The sequence below is a fragment of the Narcine bancroftii genome, chromosome 7 (assembly GCF_036971445.1).
Source record: "Narcine bancroftii isolate sNarBan1 chromosome 7, sNarBan1.hap1, whole genome shotgun sequence".
Classification (NCBI taxonomy): domain Eukaryota; kingdom Metazoa; phylum Chordata; class Chondrichthyes; order Torpediniformes; family Narcinidae; genus Narcine; species Narcine bancroftii.
The window spans coordinates 41,586,935-41,610,315 of NC_091475.1; the positions used below are offsets into that span (position 1 = coordinate 41,586,935).

At 42.5% G+C, this 23,381-nt stretch overlaps 1 protein-coding gene across 28 annotated transcripts in view; it reads right to left on the reverse strand.

Annotated features, from left to right (window-relative positions):
- The window catches only part of LOC138738811 (rho GTPase-activating protein 6-like), a 564,699-nt gene that overhangs the window by 307,411 nt on the left and 233,907 nt on the right, over positions 1 to 23,381 (reverse strand). For 16 of the 28 annotated variants that reach the window (XM_069889781.1, XM_069889790.1, XM_069889771.1 and 13 more), the window contains one exon: positions 18,621 to 18,685. The exons of the other annotated variants lie outside the window; for them this stretch is intronic. In XM_069889781.1, coding sequence (XP_069745882.1) covers positions 18,621 to 18,685 — 65 coding nt within the window. The remainder of the gene's footprint in view (positions 1 to 18,620; positions 18,686 to 23,381) is intronic. 28 annotated transcript variants of the gene reach the window in all.

Genomic DNA, 23,381 nt, shown 5'->3' on the forward strand with positions numbered 1-23,381 from the left:
CCCTTATAAATCAAGAACCTGCTTTCAATTTACCCAAAGACTTGGCCTCCGCAGCACAGGGCAATGAATTCCACAGATTCACAACCCTCTGACTGAAGAACTCTCTCCTCATCTCTTAATGACATCAGCTGCCCACATCCCAAAAAATAAATTAAAATGTTAAATGTCATAATGTTAAACAGGAACTGGGATAGAGAGGGCAAGCTTGCATTTCAGTACATAATACGGGTATCTCTCACTTCCCACGCTCCAACTCGAGGTATGTTTGCTGATTACAAAGCTAACAACAGTGAATGCATAATAATTAGTAGTTCCTCTTCAAAGGCAAATTTCTCTACATTTTGTTGGGGTTTTGTCAGGATTTCCATGTCTAACACAGACACAGGTTTAGCACCTTGTGTTGGAATTCCTTGGAGAGTTGTCAGCTGAGGTGAGTTGGGTCTGTCACCTATGTTCTGAGAGCTGCTCCCTGAGCGAGTTCTATCTGGAGCTGTGAACTCCAGACAGATATGTTCCCTTCCTTATGTTCTCTTCTTCACGGTAATACAGTCTGCACCACATCCCCCACCCACACAGCCACCCATCTATTTTCCACGCTAACATTCTCTGACCACTCTCTGATCCAACTTCAACCTCCAACAACCCTAAGTTCTGATCTGACCTATTACCTCAACCTCAGCAACACCAGACCCTATGACAAAGGACCAATATGATCCCCTCCAATTCCTCATATGAGCTCTGATACAACCTTCCTCAGGGGCCCAAGGCTTAATCTGGAGTGACCAGTCAGGAAGAGTTGCAAAATATTGGTTAAGAATCTTCTGATCTGCATTGTTCCAATGTTATTTGATGTGGAAATCTTATACATTCAGCTTTCTCCTTCAAAACATTTAATGATTTCTCAAGCGATATTTGACGGGTTGCATTTATATAGATCTTAGTTGGACAAATTTGGAATGATATGCATTTTGCAGATTTCCGTGCCTTTGGGAATTTGGCGATTGAGGAGCAGATATATAGGAACAAGTGTGAAAAAAGGACGTGGCCTTTGTCAGGTTTAATTTCAGGTTGCTCTATTGTCATGTATATAATGCTTACTTTAGTTTGTCCATAAAATCACACGAAGGGAAACCACTAGCCCCGTGCCCCTACCACAAAGAGGAAGAGAAGCAAAAGATAGTCCTTTCGTGGATATTAAGTGTCCATGGATCCCATTACCTCTTCCGATGCCACTTCATCCTCTGCTCCCATAATCTCTGTAGCACACAACCTCCTATCTGTTCCTGCATCCAAGTCACCCTCCTCAGCCCCTGGTTCCAAACTGAAGCTGTTAATGCCAGAGGCCCTTTGGAGCCCTTCTTGCTGTCACATCCTCACTAATCCCAGGCAAAATCAGAATTTATTGTCATGAACAAGTCACGAAATTCGGTGTTTTGTGGCGCATCATTAGTGCATTCATGTTATAATCATCTTATGACATTACTATAAAAAATGAAATAAAATAAAAATAATAATAACAATAAAAGTGCATGAAAAGTGAGGCAGTGTCTTTGGTTCATTGATTATTCAGGAATCTGATGGCAGTGGGGAGGAAGCTGTCCTTGTGCTGCTGAGTGCTTGTCTTTAGGCTCCTGTACCTTCCCCACCCCCCCCCCCCAATGGGTAGCGGAGCGAAGAGGGCCTGGCCTGGGTGGTGGGGTCTTTGAGGATAGAGGCTGATTTTTTTTTTTAAAGACACCGCCTCATGTAGATGTCCTCGATGGAGTGAAGTCTGGTGCCTATGATGTCGCAGGCCGAGTTAACAACCTTTTGGAGTTTATTTTTGTCTTGAAAGTCGGTGCCTCCATACCAGGCAGTGATGCAACCAGCCAAAATGTTCTTCACAGTACACCTGTAGAAGTATGTATGGCTGCACTTCAAGAAAGTGACTCCCAATCATGTTCTCAAGAGATGGACAATAAGCATCATCCTTGACAGCAACAATCATTACCAAAAATGCATAATTTTATAAAAACTACCCCCTTCTAATCCTCCACCTACCACAGTCCAATGGCAGTGTGCCTAGGCTGAAGGCAGCAATGAGCAATAGTGTTCCTCAACAGTGATCTATTCTGTTCATAAGGGCTTGGTTAGGCTGAGTACGTTATACCCCTGTCCTGATTTGTGACTCAAACCCACGACATCTGACTCACCGGCAAGTGAGCAGGTGATTATTGAGTCACAGCTTATGCTGCTTGGAAAAAAAACCTAACTGCAACCTGCAAGCTTTACTTTTATAAATGTTTTAAAAAAGCCAAAATGAATCCGCAAATTAAATGCCACCATCAGGCCTACACAACAGAGCTTTCTATATACATACACAGCTTTCTTCACAGAAGTCATTAACCTTGAGTGCCACTCATGGGCAAAGATCTCCTATAACACAAAGGCAGCAACCCAGAGAGAAGAGATACCAGCATAATATCTAAAATATAAATCCTCAGGACCCTTGCACGGGGCTAGTGGTTTCCCTTCGTGTGATTTTATGGACAAACTAAAGTAAGCATTATATACATGACAATAGATCTTATTGCTTAAGCATTCACTGATGTGAACCCATTTGATTTAACATGTGAACCAACAGCCACAGCAGTACATCCATCCATTTGCTTGGCTGTTTCTTGAAGTACTGCATTCACAGTTCACATCAACTGTACCTTTGCAAATCAATATGTTTTGGCATCTTTTGTATTGTATTCAAGGTGTTACCTTCGACATTCCTGCAACTAATGCCCATCTGGATGGAGGCATTGAGAAGATTATGTTTCGACAACTGGTTTTCCCAGTTCCTGTCAGCACTTTTAACATGAGGAAGCAAAAAGCAGAGCATGGGAGATGACCCTACAGGAAGGTGACCATGGCCACAAACCAGCGAGGGCCTCGGCGGCTGAAAGACCCATACAGGCTGTGGCGACTTGTGGGGTGGGTAACCCAGACAGGCTGTGGATCATGGGAATCAGGTATCAGAGCTGGGATTTGAGAGAATGCTGAAGGCAAGAAGGGCCCATGAAGGGCCTTGGGTGCTGAAAGCTTCCTGATCATCTTGGAGGATTGCATCAGTTTGCCGTTGGATTGAACGGGAGTCTGTGTGGCTTTGGGGTCTGGAGGAGACCTGGAGGCGAATCCATATGACTCTAAAGGGACTCTCTTTTGCTCCTCTTTCTCCTTTTGTTAAGGGCGCCGGGCAATGCTCATGACAACTCTTTGCCTTTCGGCAGACAAACTTTAAAGTACAGTGTATTATGTTTGTTACATTTTTTATGTATTATGTGATCATAAAAAGAACTTTGATGTTATGATATTGCCACACAATGCTGTCACACCTAAAATTGCTTGAATAATGGAAATAGATGCAAAAGAAAGGGATTTGGTCCCTTGCACACTTCTATTTTCCTGTGTTAACCTCATATCTTTTGATTCCCTTAATACCTGAAAACCTATCAATATCTGCTCAGTCCAAGATTCCGCCCTGCTCCAGCTCCCTCAACAGCCCCTAAGGCTAGAGCTGGATGAGGTTCCCACCCTGGATGAGACATATAAGGCAATCGAACAACTGAAAAGTGGCAAAGCAGCAGGTATGGATGGAATCCCCCCAGAAGTCTGGAAGGCTGGCGGCAAAACTCTGCATGCCAAACTGCATGAGTTTTTCAAGCTTTGTTGGGACCAAGGTAAACTGCCTCAGGATCTTCGTGATGCCACCATCATCACCCTGTACAAAAACAAAGGCGAGAAATCAGACTGCTCAAACTACAGGGGAATCACGTTGCTCTCCATTGCAGGCAAAATCTTCGCTAGGATTCTACTAAATAGAATAATACCTAGTGTCGCTGAGAATATTCTCCCAGAATCACAGTGCGGCTTTCGCGCAAACAGAGGAACCACTGACATGGTCTTTGCCCTCAGACAGCTCCAAGAAAAGTGCAGAGAACAAAACAAAGGACTCTACATCACCTTTGTTGACCTCACCAAAGCCTTCGACACCGTGAGCAGGAAAGGGCTTTGGCAAATACTAGAGCGCATCGGATGTCCCCCAAAGTTCCTCAACATGATTATCCAACTGCACGAAAACCAACAAGGTCGGGTCAGATACAGCAATGAGCTCTCTGAACCCTTCTCCATTAACAATGGCGTGAAGCAAGGCTGTGTTCTCGCACCAACCCTCTTTTCAATCTTCTTCAGCATGATGCTGAACCAAGCCATGAAAGACCCCAACAATGAAGACGCTGTTTACATCCGGTACCGCACGGATGGCAGTCTCTTCAATCTGAGGCGCCTGCAAGCTCACACCAAGACACAAGAGAAACTTGTCCGTGAACTACTCTTTGCAGATGATGCCGCTTTAGTTGCCCATTCAGAGCCAGCTCTTCAGCGCTTGACGTCCTGCTTTGCGGAAACTGCCAAAATGTTTGGCCTGGAAGTCAGCCTGAAGAAAACTGAGGTCCTCCATCAGCCAGCTCCCCACCATGACTACCAGCCCCCCCACATCTCCATCGGGCACACAAAACTCAAAACGGTCAACCAGTTTACCTATCTCGGCTGCACCATTTCATCAGATGCAAGGATCGGCAATGAGATAGACAACAGACTCGCCAAGGCAAATAGCGCCTTTGGAAGACTACACAAAAGAGTCTGGAAAAACAACCAACTGAAAAACCTCACAAAGATAAGCGTATACAGAGTCGTTGTCATACCCACACTCCTGTTCGGCTCCGAATCATGGGTCCTCTACCGGCACCACCTACGGCTCCTAGAACGCTTCCACCAGCGTTGACTCCGCTCCATCCTCAACATCCATTGGAGCGCTCACACCCCTAACGTCGAGGTACTCGAGATGGCAGAGGTCGACAGCATCGAGTCCACGCTGCTGAAGATCCAGCTGCGCTGGATGGGTCACGTCTCCAGAATGGAGGACCATCGCCTTCCCAAGATCGTATTATATGGCGAGCTCTCCACTGGCCACCGTGACAGAGGTGCACCAAAGAAAAGGTACAAGGACTGCCTAAAGAAATCTCTTGGTGCCTGCCACATTGACCACCGCCAGTGGGCTGATAACGCCTCAAACCGTGCATCTTGGCGCCTCACAGTTTGGCGGGCAGCAGCCTCCTTTGAAGAAGACCGCAGAGCCTACCTCACTGACAAAAGGCAAAGGAGGAAAAACCCAACACCCAACCCCAACCAACCAATTTTCCCTTGCAACCGCTGCAATCGTGTCTGCCTGTCCCGCATCGGACTGGTCAGCCACAAACGAGCCTGCAGCTGACGTGGACTTTTTACCCCCTCCATAAATCTTCGTCCGCGAAGCCAAGCCAAAGAAGAAAGATACTCAGAAAACAAGGCTGAACAATCCTTTTGGGAGCAAAATTCCAAAGATTCATTTGACTCTGGGTGAAGGAATTTCTTCTCATCTCAATCTTGAGTCCTTATTTTGAAACTGCACCCTGGTTCGAGACATCAACACCAGGGAAAACATGGTCCGTAAAATTCTGCTGTTAAGCCTTTACAAATTCCTTCTGTTTCAAATTAGATCACCTCTTGTTTTCCTTAATAGCATAAGGCTAGTCTTTTTAACATTTCCTCAAATAAATAATCCCAATGAAGTGAATCTTCATTGTAAACCCTCCACTGCAAGTAGCTTGCAACTTCTGGAGGAGATGAGACCAGCACATCATATTGCAGGTGAAGTCTCACCAAGGTGCTACCTAATTACTGCAAGATGTCTTTATTGTTGTCCTTGAATCCTCTTGCAATAAATGGCCACGGTGTTGTTTTACTTTTGAATTGTATAATGTTATGGGCCCAGAAGACCCCAAAACCCAGCAGGAATAGAAATTCACCAAGAAAAAAGGTTAATTAAATTTTGTTTACGTATCTTTAAACATGAAAACAGGATCAAACTTTAACTTATTACTAATAACTTAACTCCCTTCTCATTCTAAGCGCATGTGTATGTAATGTGTTTGTAAGTTCAGAAAAGTTATTTAATTCAGTCCAATCTCACTTCTCATTCCTCCAAGTTCACTGGTTGCAGGCAATTCTTATACTATCCATAGAATTTAACATTTATAAAGTTCACCAGGCTTTAGTGCTTGAAATGCAAAAGGTTACCGCTCAGGAAGGTTCTTGTCAGATTTCAGAGAGAGAGAGATTTGTTGTTCCAGGACATCCACAACTGATGTACTTCCATCAGCCACTTCAGTGTCTTGCTGACTAAACTTGCCCCTTCAGAGTTATCCAGATGATAAACTCTTTCTTTCAGGACACCACAGAGTGCCTTTTTGTTTCTCTTATTTCAAGTGAAACATTAGACAGCCAGTCCTCTCCTGGCTTTGACCAGGCTGAACTCAGCACTCACAAACTGTCTTCCAAATGGGGTTTTCCACAAGCTTGCCAACGTGCCCTGTTCCAGTCCCAGTTTTTTTTTTAAATTTTTTATTTTTCACACCATAAATCACATTAGCCATGATACACACTTTTTCCTTTTCACACATATACAGTGACATTTTCTCCCCCCCCCTCCTCCCAAACCCCCCCCCCCACCCCCCCCCATCCATTTAAGGTATACAATCTAGGTTACATTACCAGTCCCAGTTAATGTTGAATGTAATACTGTAGAATTGATCTCTGTCTCCCACATTCACACACACACACACACACAGGGAAAGCCTGTTTGACTCTCTCTGCTTGCAAAACCAGATGATCCTCCTAGAACAGCAAGTTCCACTCCAGACAGAATGCAGCTCCGACAAGTTCTTTCATCTGTTGTCTTTTTGTAAACGACAATCCATTAGTGAAGTCTCTTGGACACTCTCCAAAGCTTTTCAAAGGCTGTGGGGCCGATATGTCTAGCATTAGCAGAGCTCCAGTATTTCAAATAAGATCTGTTTCAAAGTGTTTGTATGTGACCTACACTAACAAACCTGCCCCAATTTATCTCCTAAAAACATATCTATATTCTGTCACAAGGGCAATCTTGAACATCTTGCTGCAGGCCATTTTAATTCTCAATCCCACTTCTATTCCAACCTGCCTGTCTGAAGCCTCCTCTGCAGCTATTGTGAGGCCCAATGTAAACTAGCAGAACATATTATCTTTAGTCCAGGCACTTTTCAGCCCTCTGGAATGTACAGTGAAGTTTCCATCTTCAGTTAAACTGCTCCCTCATCATTTCCCATTGCCATATATAATCCTTTCTCAATTTGTTTATTTTAAAAAGCCTTGTTAATACTCCTTTGTTTAATTCTATTGACTGGTTTGCTTTCTCCCTAAAGTTACTTAACTGATTGAATTCTGTCAGCATTTCTATTTTTATTTCAGATTCCAGCATCTGCAATGTTATAGATTGTTTCCCATTTGATTAACCTGCTCATTTCCTCTTGAAGTTTTTAAATTGTTCTCAATGTTCACTCTGAATTCAATATCTGCTTGTCCAATCACTTTATATCTATTTTTTGACAAAATTCTGAAATATTTACATTGGCTTGTATCAGGTGATCAAAAAAAATGTTATTTTTAACTTGTTCACAAAAGTCTTCATCCAAGAATAACATTTTAAAGCAGAACACTTGCTCAGTCCTCGGTATTATTTCGCATTTCCTCAGCTTCATGGATCCCTTTCTTCTGATTAGAGGACCCATCCTCCATCCTGTTCTCTCTGCACCATTCAAACATCATGGAAGATCATAGCATCCAGTGATCATGCTATTAAAAATCAATATATCCTTTAAGAGGAGGTATTAGAAATGTTTAAAAATTAAAATAAAACTTTGAATCTGAAAAACAAAAAAAGGCTGGAAATATTCAGCTAGCCAGACAGCATCTGTGAAGAATCAAGTCAAGTTTATTGTCATCTGATTGTACAACCCAACGAAACTGCGTTCTCTGGTCCTCGGAGCAAAACAACCAGACACACACACACAAACATAACACACATGCAGACAATCAAAACATATGCAGGACAAGTATTTCATCTACACAAATAAATATTGGTTCATGAATATGAGTCTCGGATGGTCAGTGCGAGCAGTTCCTTTGGTTGTTCAGCGTTCTCACTGCCTGTGGGAAGAATCTGTTCCTCAGTCTGGTGGTGCCAGCTCTGATACTTCTGTATCTATTTCCTGACAGGAGCAGCTAAAAGATGTTGTGTGCAGGATGGAAGGGATCTTCAATGGTTTTGTGTGCCCCCTTCAGACAAGAGATAAGCAGAGTTTTCTTTCGGATCAATGGCTCTTTTTCTCTTACCAGAGATGTATATAGGCATATCTGCTGTGAGGAGGAGGTTCAATTCATATAACTACAGACGCTGGAAATCAGAAATAAAAGCAAAATTTCCTTTAAAAACACCCAGAAGGTCAAGCAGCAAGACTGGAAGGAAAAACAGAGTTAACATTTTGCCAGAATTGGAGAGAGAGAGAAAACAGGTCAATTGTGGCGGCTCACCACTAGGCAGGCGAACTGGCCCTGATTGTAAACCACGCTGCGGGGCAACCGGCCAAAATGGAGCCGTCAGGGATGTTCCCTTCCTCCCAGCACGGGGGTCGGAAACCTGCACTGGGGGACCATGTGCCACCCGGGTGACATGTGCGGCCTCCAGCACAGTTCTCAGCCAGGTCCGGGCTGGGAGTATAAGTACAGCGCAGCAGCCTGCAATGAACTAGTCTGCTCACTGAGCTCAACCCGTCTGGTTGTGTGTGTTATTGCAGGAGCTGTGTCGCCGCAGCTACATTTGGTGACCCCGACTGGTTCAAATGTCTTTGAACCCATCATGAGCTGGTCAACAAGCTTCAATACCTGGGTCTCTGCACCTCCCTCTGCAACTGGATCCTGGACTTCTTCACCAGAAGAGCCGTCATTGTGAATCGGTAACAATGTCTCCTCATCACTGACAATCAACACAGGTGCTCCTCAAGGATACATGCTTAACCCAATGCTGTGTCTGCACTCAGGATTCAAACTCCATCTTCAAATTTGTCGGCAGAACCAAAGGCAGAAATAAGGAAGCATACAGCAGTGAGATGGATCTCGTTGAGTGGTGTCACAATAACGAACTTGCACTCAACATTAGTAAAAATGATTGTGGACTTCAGGAAGGGGAAATCAGGAGAACACAACCAGTCCTCATTAAGGGTTCAGCAGTAGAAAGGGTAAAGAACTTCAAATTCCTGGGAAGCAACATCTCTGAAGATCTATCCTGGGGCCTTCACTTCGATGCAATCATGAAGGCGACTCACCAGCGAGTATACTTAGTTAGGAGTTTGAGGAGAATTGGTATATCATCAAAGACTCTTGCAAATTTCTACAGGTGTAGCGTGGAGAGCATTCTAACTGGTTGCATCGTTATCTGGTATGGAGATGCCAATGCACAGGGCAGGAACAGATTACAGAGTTGTGAACTTCGCCAGCACCATCATGAGCATCAGTCTTCACTCCATTGAGGACATCTACAAGGGACCGTGTCTCAAGAATGCTGACTCTATCCTCAAGGACCCTCACCACCCAGGCCATGTCCTCTTCTCACTGCTACCATCAGGAATGAGGTACAGGAGCCGGAAGAGAGACACCCAACATTACAAAAACAGCTTCTTCCCCTCCACCATCACATTTCTGAATGGACAAGGAACCACAGACACTACCTCACTTTTTCTCTTCTTTCGCACTATTTATTAAATCGGTGTCGCTATGGAAATTTAATTTATAGCATTTTTTTGCACCTGCAGCACAATTATGTGGCCTCAAAGCAACAAATTTCATGAGACACCTTCATGACAATAAACTCTGATTCTGAGTCCCGATAGCTACAACATGCCCAGATAAAAGATGAGATGCTGCTGCTCAAGTTACATTAGGTCTTATTAGAGCAACATGGAAAGCCACAGATGGAGAGATCAGAGTGGCAACAGGATAGAAAATTAAAGTGACACGTAGCAGAGTGCTCAGGTTATACAGGAGACCACATCATGCACAGTGAACACAGTACAGTAGATTGGAAAAAGTACAAGTGAATAGAATCTACACCTGGATAGTGGGAAGGGATGCGGTGGAAAAAAAAACAGGTGTTGCATCTGCTGTTGTTGCATAGGAAAGTACCATGAGAAGATTTCTGGATGTCATTATCTCTGATGATCTGTCCTGGAGCCTCCATGTTAATGCAATTAAGAAGAAGGCCAGCCAATGACTATAGTTTCTAAGGAGTTTGAGGAAATTTGGCATGTCACCGAAGACACTTGGGAACTTGAACAGGTGTACAATAGAGAGCATCCTGGCCTATTGTATCACTGCCTGGTATGAAGATGCCAACATTTAGGACAAGAAAAAACACCAGAGCATTGTTAACTCGTCCTGCAACATCATGGGGACCAGTCTTCACTCCATCAAGGAGGCAGTGTCTTAAGAAAGCAATCTCTATCCCTAGGACACCCACCATCCAGGTGATGCCCTCTTCACTGCACTACCGTGGGAGAAAAGGTATAGGAGCCTAAAGATGGCACAAGGACAGCTTCTTCCCTGCTGCCATCAGATTCCTGAGTGATCAATGAGTACTATTTTTATTTATTTTGTAAGCTGGTTTATATAAATGTTTAAACTGTGACACTGCCACAAAACAATGAATTTCATAACTTGTTCATGACAATAAATTCAGATTCTGATACTGAAGAGGAGTGAATGGAAATCAGTATTTCTTTGAAAGTTGGAATTGTAGGGTAAAAATGCTGATTTATTCTGTCTTCTCAAATCTATTGCAAGTATATCCTTTAGATTTGCTGCAGGAATGGGAGGTAATTCCTTTCCCCCCAAGCTCCTGTTCCCACTGACATTCAGTGATCCAATGACCCTGATCTTTGTCTTCAAATACATTTTATGCCTCCAGCCACATCCCCAAGATATCTACTACGAACATTTAAGTTCCCCTGATTTTAATCACTCCACCATTGCCTGTCCCAAATTCAGCTGCCTTAACATCAATGTGAAAAATCCCCCACCAAAATTGTCCTGACCCCCTACCCTGAATCATCTTCTGAATCACCTCTTAAACACTACCTCTTTGATAAGTGTGAATAACCAGCTCATGTCTTAGAAACAAATATTTTTAAATAATACTCATGTGAAACATTTAAGGATTTTTTTTAAAGAGGAAGTTTCTCTATAGTTTTGAATATTGTTCACTGTAGGGTATACATACTACATAAAGGATTTTCCACCCATTAATTTCCCAGATATTGTTCCTATACCACCAGTAATTGTTGCAATATTTAATGTACATCTAAATCCACAAGAAGGAATTAATCTTAAGCAGTGAAATCAAATTAAAATGACAAGGTTTACAAATGAAGCGAAATATTGGAGTTCATACCAAATAAAATATTTTCCAGCAAATGTATAATCATTGTACAGAATCATTTCTGCATGCTCCTTACATGTTTATTTTTTTCATTTCTAGATACAGCATAGTTGCAGGCCCTTCCAGCTCATGAGCCCATCCTGACCAAATACACCCATGTGACCAATTAAACCTACTGAGCCTGTACATCTTTGGAATGTGGGAGGAAACCGGAGCACCCAGGTGATACCCATGCTGGTCACGGGGAGAACATGCAAACTCCTTGCAGACAATGCCAGATTGTAAACCAGGTTGCTAGCACTGTAACAGCATTGCGCTAACCACTAAAATCACCGTGGTGCCCTTATTTGGTCTGCAGAAAAATCATGAAAAAGTTTCCTGGGAAAAAAGGAAAAGTTTCCTTGGGGTGGAGAAAATCATATGTTGTCCTCTGCATCTGAATTTCTCCAAATTCTGTGCCAGAAGATTAGTGGCAGAACATGATCAGCTTCTTCTAATAAGATCTTAAATCAGATCATACACCACAAGTCAAAAAATGTTGTGCTTGAAGCCCTGTGGTTTAGAAATCTGGACATGCAAGGTATCAGGTGCTGCTGAACAGGTCTTGCAAATTCTTCTAATGAAATATAAGTAGGCCAAACCCAGACAGTAATAATGTTCATACATGTGCCAGGGTTTGTTGCCACCATAGGTACAGTGTCCAGAGCAAGGTCAGGGTACTATCTTGGTCTCGATCACATTCAGGGACTATATCAGTTTCTAAGCCCAGCACAGAGGTTGTCTCCAGGTCCATCTTCAGAACAGGGACTGTGTCCAGTTCCAGGGTAGGAGAATGACCAAATCAAGATACAGGATGGGGCTGTGCCAAGGTCTCGGTCCATTGCAGGAGCAAGAGGCTTGTCCAGCAGCTGATTGGATCAGGGCCCACACTGGAAGTTGTGTCAGGGTTCAGGCTTCAGATAAGGGCTGTGACAATATCTGGATATGGCTGAGTAAGTTGAGCCCAAGATAGGAGGTTTGGGCTGTGTCTGGGTCAGGGCCAAGGACTCAGGCATCAGGGCTAAGACAGGTGCACTACCTGTTGAACTTAAAAGGAAGGTATGAGTTGACATGCAAAATAAAACCATTTCATAGTACCTTAGTACATGTTCAATTTAATTTAATACACTCGACACAGGGAATTAAAGTTGAAGGAGTGGTGGAGCACATGACAATAGTTGCAACGTTATTTAAACAGATGGAAATCTAGTGACAACATGTACTTTAAGAAAAGCAAGACCTGTGTTTCATCAACCTTTTAAATTATATTGTGAAATTTATATTGAATTTCTGTTTATTATGTCAGCAATGATATTAACATGCTTGGCTTAAACAGATTGTTGCCTCTTCAAATATTTGACAGAAGAATTTAATACAAATGGTTCACAAATGTTACTGTATATATCACAAATATAATTCTCATTTTTGTACCCCTTCTGAGACAGTACCTCAGGGTGGAGAGTGGCATGTTTCCACGCTGGTTCTGGGAGTTCTGACATGATAAGACCTATGTGTAAAATGTGACATGTAAGACAAGGAGGTCCTTCATAGGTGGGCAAGTGGGAGATTTGGGCAGTGCTGCATGATTGTGCTGTATCTCTGATCTCAATACATGGATTTCTCTTGGGTTGGGGATTACCAGGAGTCAGAGAGGATAATTCCACTTTTTCAAGGAGGTTTTGCAAACACTCTGAATTGCTTCCTCGTTCCACCTGGCAAGCTCTTCCTGCGATAAATTTCAGTGCTGTTCCTCCTTTTAGAGTCTACCCCACTCTTAAATGAAAAAGCCTATCCATGTTTAGTCTGTCTGTCCCTTTTAAAATCTTAAACACCTCTATCAAGTTCCCTCTCAATCTTCTACGCTCCAGAGAAAAATCTTCTTCAGCATGATGCTGAACCAAGCCATGAAAGACCTCAACAATGAAGACGCTGTTTACATCCGGTACCGCACGGATGGCAGTCTTTTCAATCTGAGGCGCCTGCAAGCTCACACCAAGACACAAGAGAAACTTGTCCGTGAACTACTCTTTGCAGACGATGCCGCTTTAGTTGCCCATTCAGAGCCAGCTCTTCAGCGCTTGACGTCCTGTTTTGCGGAAACTGCCAAAATGTTTGGCCTGGAAGTCAGCCTGAAGAAAACTGAGGTCCTCCATCAGCCAGCTCCCCACCATGACTACCAGCCCCCCCACATCTCCATCGGGCACACAAAACTCAAAACGGTCAACCAGTTTACCTATCTCGGCTGCACCATTTCATCAGATGCAAGGATTGACAACGAGATAGACAACAGACTCGCCAAGGCAAATAGCGCCTTTGGAAGACTACACAAAAGAGTCTGGAAAAACAACCAACTGAAAAACCTCACAAAGATAAGCGTATACAGAGCCGTTGTCATACCCACACTCCTGTTCGGCTCTGAATCATGGGTCCTCTACCGGCATCACCTACGGCTCCTAGAACGCTTCCACCAGCGTTGTCTCCCCTCCATCCTCAACATTCATTGGAGCGCTTTCATCCCTAACGTCGAAGTACTCGAGATGGCAGAGGTCGACAGCATCGAGTCCACGCTGCTGAAGATCCAGCTGCACTGGGTGGGTCACGTCTCCAGAATGAGTCGCCTTCCCAAGATCGTGTTATATGACGAGCTCTCCACTGGCCACCGTGACAGAGGTGCACCAAAGAAAAGGTACAAGGACTGCTTAAAGAAATCTCTTGGTGCCTGCCACATTGACCACCGCCAGTGGGCTGATATCGCCTCAAACCGTGCATCTTGGCGCCTCACAGTTTGGCGGGCAGCAACCTCCTTTGAAGAAGACCGCAGAGCCCACCTCACTGACAAAAGGCAAAGGAGGAAAAACCCAACACCCAATCCCAACCCACCAATTTTCCCCTGCAACCGCTGCAACCGTGTCTGCCTGTCCCGCATCGGACTTGTCAGCCACAAACGAGCCTGCAGCTGACGTGGACTTTTACCCCCTCCATAAATCTTCGTCCGCGAAGCCAAGCCAAAGAAAAGAATAACCTGGGAGAGAACACTGACATTAATGGATTCAGATGATTTTCCAGCATCAATATTGGTGATATCTCTCCAATGCACTGAACAATTAAAAGTTATGTGATGAAAAGTGGATGCCAACATTATATAAGAAAATGCGGAGGCCACACTGAAGAAGATAATCATGGAGAAGGGTCAAGAGGAGGATGAATGCTGTATAGTTGGTATGGGGAGGAGATAGGGCTGAATTTGGAACAGTGCTGTCAGTCTTACGTTCTTAGTAAAAACTATCAGACATACGTTATATATCACTGAGAATGACTGGGACAACTATCATAATTCAAATTGTACTTGGAGAAATATTTCTAAAATCAACTGCGGTTCTGAAGTATCCCGGTTCTCTCAGCATCCAAATCCAATAATCCAAAGATGCTTCTGAGCTGACACAATGCAGGGCCAAACTTGCCATGAAACATTAACAACCAATCTGGAGAACATTTCATTTTCAAGTGATTTCATCCCCCAAGAATGCGCTTGGCCAGAACTTGATTTGCCTGGGATGTGCAGCTGACTGCTAGTATTGAATTTTGTCAAGCATTGTCTTTTTATGTTGGCTTCCATAGGTATTCAAATTTAGGTCACCAAATCTTGATTTAATTTTGTCTCTCCGATACACTTAAACCACTCTGCCGCAATTTTTATCTTCACATTCCGACTTTTAATTTTTAGTTTCAATTTTTGTTATCTGTCCTTTCCAAGACTCCTAGATTTGGATTTTCTTCATCCTTAACTCCATATCTCTTTAATACCCTAACTCTGTTAAAGCCTCAATCAAACTATTTGGGTAAGATTGGAAGAAATTCAATGAGCAGTTTGTCCCCCCCTCACTCCCCTCATTGCTGAAAAAGTTATGGACATGCTGAGCATTGGCGGATTAACCATTAGGCTGTGTAGGCTGAAACCTAGGGGCCCGACACATTATGTTCTGATTAAATTGACTTAACAAAAACAATGAGGTTCATTACTCAGCCTAATTGTTAATCCATCACTGATGCTGAGCTGCCCCACTGCCTTACACAGAATAACAGCCTGCCAACACCCACCACCTTGACATTTCTTAATCTCTCAGTCTCCATCTTGAGACAAACTCTCAACAGCCAATTTCTACCAACCCACCAACTCCCACTGCCCCCTCATCACATTCTGTCCCCTGTAAGGATTCCATTCCTTTTTCTCAATTCCTCCATCTCTGTTGCATCTGTTATCAGGACAAGGTCTTCCATGATCATCAGAGATGTCCTCCTTCTTCAAACAACATGCTTCCCCTCTACCACCATCAACTCAGACCTTATCTGCATATCCTCCATTGCCTGCACTTATTCCCTGGGATCCTCTATCCCCACACACAAGGTCAGGATTCTCCTTTTCCTCACCTACCACTCCACCAGTCTTTGTATCCAACATATCATCCTCCTCTGCCATTTCCACCACCTACTACATGATCCCATCTCCAAACACATCTTCCTATCCATGTGACCTCAGGAGGTATAACCATATAACCACTTACAGCACAGAACAGGCCAGTTCGGCCCTACTAGTCCATGCCGTAACAAATCCCCACCCTCCTATTCCCACTGACCAGGACCCGGTCCATACCCCTCCAGTCCTCTCCTATCCATGTAACTATCCAGTCTTTCCTTAAATGTAACGAATGATCCCGCCTCGACCACGTCTGTCAGAAGCTCATTCCACATCCCTACCACCCTTTGCGTAAAGAAATTTCCCCTCATGTTCCACTTATAATTTTCCCCCTTCAATCTTAAACCATGCCCTCTAGTTTGAATCTCCCCCACTCTTAAATGAAAAAGCCTATCCATGTTTAGTCTGTCTGTCCCTTTTAAAATCTTAAACACCTCTATCAAGTTCCCTCTCAATCTTCTACGCTCCAGAGAAAAAAGCCCCAGTCTGCACAACCTTTCCCTGTAACTCAAACCTTGAAATCCTGTCAACATTCTCGTGAACCTTCTCTGCACTCTCTCTATTTTGTTTATATCTTTCCTATAATTTGGTGACCAAAACTGTACACAGTACTCCAAATTTGGCCTCACCAATGCCTTGTACAATTTCATCATAACCTCCCTACTCTTGAATTCAATACTCCGATTTATGAAGGCCAACATTCCAAATGCCTTCTTCACCACACCATCTACCTGAGTATCAGCCTTGAGGATACTATTTACCATCACTCCTAAATCCCTTTGTTGCTCTGCACACTTGCACCCATTTGCACCCACACCTCCTCCCTTACCACCATTCAGGGCCCCAAACACTCCTCCCAAGTGAAACAACACTTCGCTTGTGATTGTGCAAGGGTCATCTACTGCATCTGGTGCTCCTATTGTGGTCTCCTCTTCATCGGAGAGACTGGACGCAGACACTGGGAGATTGCTTTGTTGAGTACCTCCGCTCTGACCACTGCAATAGCATGGATCTCCCAGTGGCAACTCATTTCAATTCCCAGCCCCATTCAATTGCTGATATGGTCTCATACACTGTCAGACTGAGACTATTCATAAACTGAAGGAACGTCTCCTCATATTCCTTCTGGTACCCTCCAAATGGATGACATCCTCCGCTTTCTATTAGGCCACCCCCAATCTTTCCCTATGTCTCCTTTCTTAAAACTCTCTCTCTCTCTCCTTTCACAGAGCCAAAAACTGTGAAAGGAGAATTATTTCTCACCTTTCCTCTCTCCTGTCCTCTTATCATATTCAATTAACACGTTTTGTCCATTGGTTACTCCTCGCACTCCCATTCTTCCCTTATCACCAGCCTTTTTAATATAATCCCCTGCCCACTTTATGCTCATAGCTTGAGGAAGGGTCCAAGTCAAAAACATCTGTTATATATCTTTATATCCTCTGGATGCTGCAAGACCTGCTGAGTGCCTTCAGCATTTCTATGTTTTTAATAAAGAATATAGCTACCAAAGGTCCCCCAGTGCCTGAGGGCATTTTAGAATAACTGCTTAGTATGATGATTAAAATACATTTCAAATATTTCACATTATTTCTTCATGTTATCATATAAATTAACAACTTTTCATCTTTAACTAAAAATAACACAAGTCTCTCCATATCAGACAATATGGAAAAGACCTTACAGCAGGGCCATGTTATTTAACTCCAGGTTCACCTGCATTAATTCTCACTCAGTGCAAAATGTGAGAAGCTGTAAAACATTCTGTGGAATGTGAAAAGCTGTAAACATTCTGTGGCAGAGTAACCTGGCAGACTTTTATTGACATTATCAGATAGTGTGGAGCACTGAATCATGATGTGATTGAAATTCACTGCTGTGACTGATAAGGAGGAACAAAAATCCATGTATTTTGTAACAATTGCTAGACTCTTCCATTTACCTTGCTGGCAAATTGTGTCGAGTGGATTAACCCCAGTTCAATGAGTTTATAAGAGCCTGTCAGAAGCAGCACTGAGCAGGTCTACAAAAAGAACTTCAATCTGATGAACACAGGAACACCACAAAAACCACAGAACTGGGCAATTTTCCACATTGTCAAGATGATGCCAATTTCTAACTCTTATTGGAAGTTTTGGCCAGAGATGTGCGTAGTTCTGGAGCTTGAGACTTCCAGAATGCAGCCTGAAAACTGTCAGGAGGAGCTCAAGCCTTCCCTCAATCTTGCGCACTTAGTCTTTTAAGTTTTTTAATTTTTAATTTAGACATACAGCACAGCAACAGGCCCTTCCAGCCCATGTGCCCTTATTGCCTAATTACACCCAATTAACTTACAACCTTTGAAGGGTGGGAGGAAAACGGAGCACCTGAAGAAAGCCCACACAGACTTTTTGAAGACAAAATAACACAATCATTGCCTTCTGAGATTTCTTCCTTTTCTGCCTCTTATTCCCTTAGCAAGGTAACAGCAGTGTGTGCATTCTTTTCCTCGACTACATACAGTTCTTTTGTTTTAATATTTCAATATGTACTCAACTTCGTGTACATGGTATTAGCTGAGAGCTTTTAAGATTTGCCCAGGAAAACATTTCACATTTTAAAATCCTTTCAAACTATATAAAAAAAGAATTGTGTATATACAAAGCAAAACCAGTGGCACCCAGTGGGCAAGTTAAAAATTGCATAGAGAAACTAACTTGCCACAATCATACATTTAACAATAAAAACCTGTACCTTTTTGAAGACAAAGTAACACAACCATTGTCTTGAGTTTTCTTCCTTTCCTGCCCCTTTTTCTCCTAAGCATGCAGAATAACAGTATTTACAGAATGAAATCTCAGCAAAGCTATGTTGATCACATGACCAGCACATGGTAATGGAGTCAAAACACCATTAAGATTAAAAACATGCATAAAACTTTCATTAATGGTTAAAACAATACAAAACCAATTGTAAAACATAATAATATTATGAATTAATATTTTTAACAAACAATTAATTTTCCAAAGAATATATTCGAAATAGTCCGGTAGCAATCTTCTCCCCCACTTACCCTTAGCAAGGTAACAGCAGTGTGAGAGACAGGAAGGTCGGGGCTTGGGAGGTGGACAAGAGATGTGCACTGCCAAACTCATTCCCACCAGAAACATTATTAAAATAGCTGTATATACAAGTAACTCATTGAGATAAAATTCAGAAATATAGAATTGAGAATAGAAATTATTAAAACCCATTTTTAAGTCATTTACACAAATAGACAGTGCCGGATTTGAACCCGTATCACTGGCACTGTAACAGCATTGCATTAACCACTAGGTTAGCCATACCACCTTCTTGATAACATTTGAAGAGTTTAGCAATCGTACTGCTGCCCTGCCACAAAGGCCTCAACAGGATGGACAAATAGACAAAAACACCCTCAGCTTCTTTGATGGTGGTGCTAAAGGCAAGGCTGGAGTATTTGGACTATTTTGAGTGTGAATTTGAAAATCTATGTATTCAATGCTCACTTTCCCAGAAGCCAGCCTTGTGTTAGCTCCTGGTAATGGTAATGTAATTTAGAAATAAGGAAAATGCACCACTTCTTGGAATGATACAAAGAAAAATAGTTGTAGTTGGTAGATGTCAAGTCCAAGACATTGAGGCAGAAGTTCTCCATGGCAGTGTCCCGACTCCAACTATTTAGCTGCTTTGTCTTTCCTCTGCCAAGTGGGCGTTCGCTGCTGATTTACCCAACCCAGTGTCTTCCCTGCACATGTGAACTAAGACCTGGGTAAAAATTGGATCATGAGTGAATGTTTGCAACACTCAAGCAGCAGACAATAAGACATAAGCCATCTCCCCTTGATATTCAGAAACTTTATCATCTTAGTATTCTCCCCATCAGCAACCTGAGATCATTAATTTGATCAATCACAATTGTAGCAGGTCAGGTTTAGGTACCCTGTAATAACTGGCTTTCTTCCTAACTCCGCAAAGCCTTTCCACCTACTACAAGGTGTGGAGGAGCTGTATGATTAAATATTCTCTTCTTGACTGGATGAGTACAGCTCAACAATACTCAAGATGCTTGACTGGTATTCTATACTCAACCCTAAACATTCATGACACCTTTAAACCTGGTAATCTTTGCTGCTTTAAAGGACAAGGCCAAGAAGCAAATTGAAACAACATCAGCTTTAACTTTTCTCATCATCATCCAACCATCCTGACATCGGAAATGCTTATTTGCTCTAAAGTCAGAAAATTAATCTGACAGAATTACATTGAATTGTTGATTGTAACATGTATTGAGAAACAGTGAAAATACTTGTTTGTGGTGCTATCCAGCAAAGTCAACCTATACAGTATGGTAGGTAGGGCAACATTAAAACAAAAGAGCAGGGTATTACGATACAGTAAGTTAAGGAGCACCGGATACAGTGTTACAAGACAAAGTGCAGGATATATTGAAAACTACAGGTAAAACAAGAAAGGGCGTAATTTATTTTTTGCCAGGGAGAGGTCCGTTTAAGAGTTTGATTCTGCAGGAAAGAAACAGGCCTTAATTCCAAAGGTTTGTATTTTAAAATTAATGCATTTTCAAAGATATGCATCTTCTGCAATCTTGCATAGAATATGGTGATTCAAGATTTTAAGATGGTGGTTCATCTCCTTCTCCAAGGAATTAAGGAGGAGTGATACATCAGGTACACAGTTGGTGATGAGAGTTCTGTGTTTGTGTGGGCAAAGATATCTTAGTTTAAGTCCTGAAAGTTTGATCTCCCTTTAGGACCACAAATCTTTCAGAAATACCCACCAGAGGAAATAGTTTCTCTTTATCTATCCTATTGAAACCTTCAATCATTTTAAATATATTTATCAGACCTGCACAACTTTTTAAACACAAGATGACAAACCGGGTTCATGAAACCTGTTCCTATGGTGGGAATCTGTATTATAGTCCCACTATCATCAGGCAAACTTCCTTAAAGGATGCCATGGTTAGCACAATGCTGTTACAGTATCAGCGACCCAGGTTAAAATCCGGCATTGTCTGTAACAAATTTGTCCATTCCTCCTGTGTCTGCATGGGTTTCTTCCAGGAGCTCAAGTTTCCTCCCACCATTCAAACGCAGCAGGGTTGTAAGTCAATTGGGTGCAATTGAGCAGGATGGGCTCTGGGCCAAAAGGGCCTGTTACTGCGCTGCATGTCTAAATTTAAAATGCAAAACCCAAAACTGACCACAGTGCTTCAGATCAGGCCATTCTACAGCAGTTTGAGTTTGTAATTATTGAAGTTCATTCCACTTCAGAACTGCAATTAAGAATAATGATCCTTAATCTATTCATCTGGGGGCATCAAATTTTTCTACAGCTTGTATCAAAGTTACAATTACTAATCACTATTTGTCTGTCATGGAGACAACAGTGATCTATCCTCCCTTGCTCGATTTCTCCTGCTGCTTTTACCATGACTGAACATATTCCGGAATGAACATTTAACTCTCAATCAATGCCATCCAGTTGTGATCAAATTTAATTTCATTACCCTTCCTGAAGTCAAGCCGCAAGATCTGATCTTCATGTGCCTACCCTGTTACCACCATTATCTCACAAGGATCCATCCTTTCACATGTTTCTTAGCCACATACTGCATCTCAAGGACATAATTTGAATGCACACCACTTCACATATTCGGTGACAATTCTGAACTATCCATGACCACCTACTCTCCTCACCCTTCTGGAGTCCAGCAGACAAACTATTTGAAAGAACAAGCAGAAATTGCCTCCAACAATAAGACGACCAAAGCCATTGTATTAAATTCTCTTTACATGTTCTGTTCTTTGTTACCAACTGTTATCTTTTCCCTGGCACCAGACTGAAATGGAAGCAGATTGTTCACAATGTTACAGGCATATTTAACCCGAGTTGAGCTTCTGATAACCGCTCCAGACTATTGTGCAGACCAGCTTGTTCCATCTTTTTTGCTGCCAATTCTCACACCAAAGCACCTTTACCAGTCAGTCGTGCCTGGTGTCCTGCACTGTCACCTGGTTAAGTTATAACTCTATTTTAAAATCTCATCCACTTTTAAACCCTAACTTCTTTACCTTTGCAATTCCTGCTGGCCAAACTCCACAAATTTGCCAATAACACCACGGTCATTGGCAGAATCCCAGCCAGCAATGAGGAAGTGTACAGGAGTGAGATAGGTCAGCTGGTTGACAAACAGCCTTGCAATCAAGGTTAACAAAACTAGTACACAAATCAGTCCTCATCAACAGGTCAGCAGTAGAAAGGGTCAAAACTTCAAATTCCTAGATGTCAACATCTCTAAAGATCTATCCTGGGCCCTTCATGTCAGTGCAATCATGGCAGCAGCTATACTTTTTGAGGAGTTTGGGGTGATTTGGTCTGCCACCAAAGATTCTTGCAAATTTCTGTGGGTGTACCTTGGAGAGCATTCTGACCGATTACGTCACTGTCGGGTACAGAAGCGCAAATGCACAGGACAGGAACTCAGCCAGCACCATCATGGGCATCAGTCTTCAGTCCATTAGCAACATCTACAAGAGGTGGTGTCTCAAGAAAGCTGCCTCTATCCTCAAGGACTCTCACCACCCAGGGCCTCTTCTCACTGCTACCTTCAGGAAGGAGGTACAGGTGCATGAAGATGAACACCCTCCACCATCAGATTCCGGAATGTACCACAGACACTACCTCACCTCTTCTTTTGCACTAATTTAGTTATTTTTAATATAATTTATAGGAATTTTGCAATTATTGATGCTGCTGCAAAACAACAATTTTTGTGACGTTCATAACAATAAATTCAGATTCTAAAATTCTGATTCAACCATCTGTGCTTTACAAATCTAGCCTCACCTTTAATTGCTGCATTAAGTGACTGCAATGTCTTCATGTACCATGACTCTATGCATTGGAATACCTTTCCCAATCCTCTCGGCCTCTGGGTCTTCCTTATTGTCAATGTTTTTGAGCATGTTTTGGACATCTGCCCTATTATCTCCTAATGTGAATCATGTCTGATTTGGTTTGTGAAGATACTGGAAAAGTATCTTACATTAAACAAAAATTGATGGTTGTTGGATGACAGCAGAAGGCCAGAGATCAATAGAGAGGATAAATCTCCTAGCTGGAAAATAGTGTAGTTTTGGGGCAAAGGGTTGTCACAAACCCTTTACAGCACCAACAATCGGGACTGGGGTTCAAATCCCATGCTGTTTGCAAGGATTTTATACATTCTCCCACTGCTCAAAAAGTACCAGGGATGTAGCTCAATTGGGCATAAATTGAGTAGCATGGACTTGTGGGCTGAAATGGCCCGTACTGTGCTATATTCTAAATTTAAATTTAAAATATTTTTGTCAGGATAAGTTAGAATATTTTTTAAAAATCACAGATAAACAAACACCAGATTGCAGCAGGAACCAGATGGGCGGTTTACTGTTTGTTTCTTGCTATTTTTGCTTGGTATATTAGCAATTC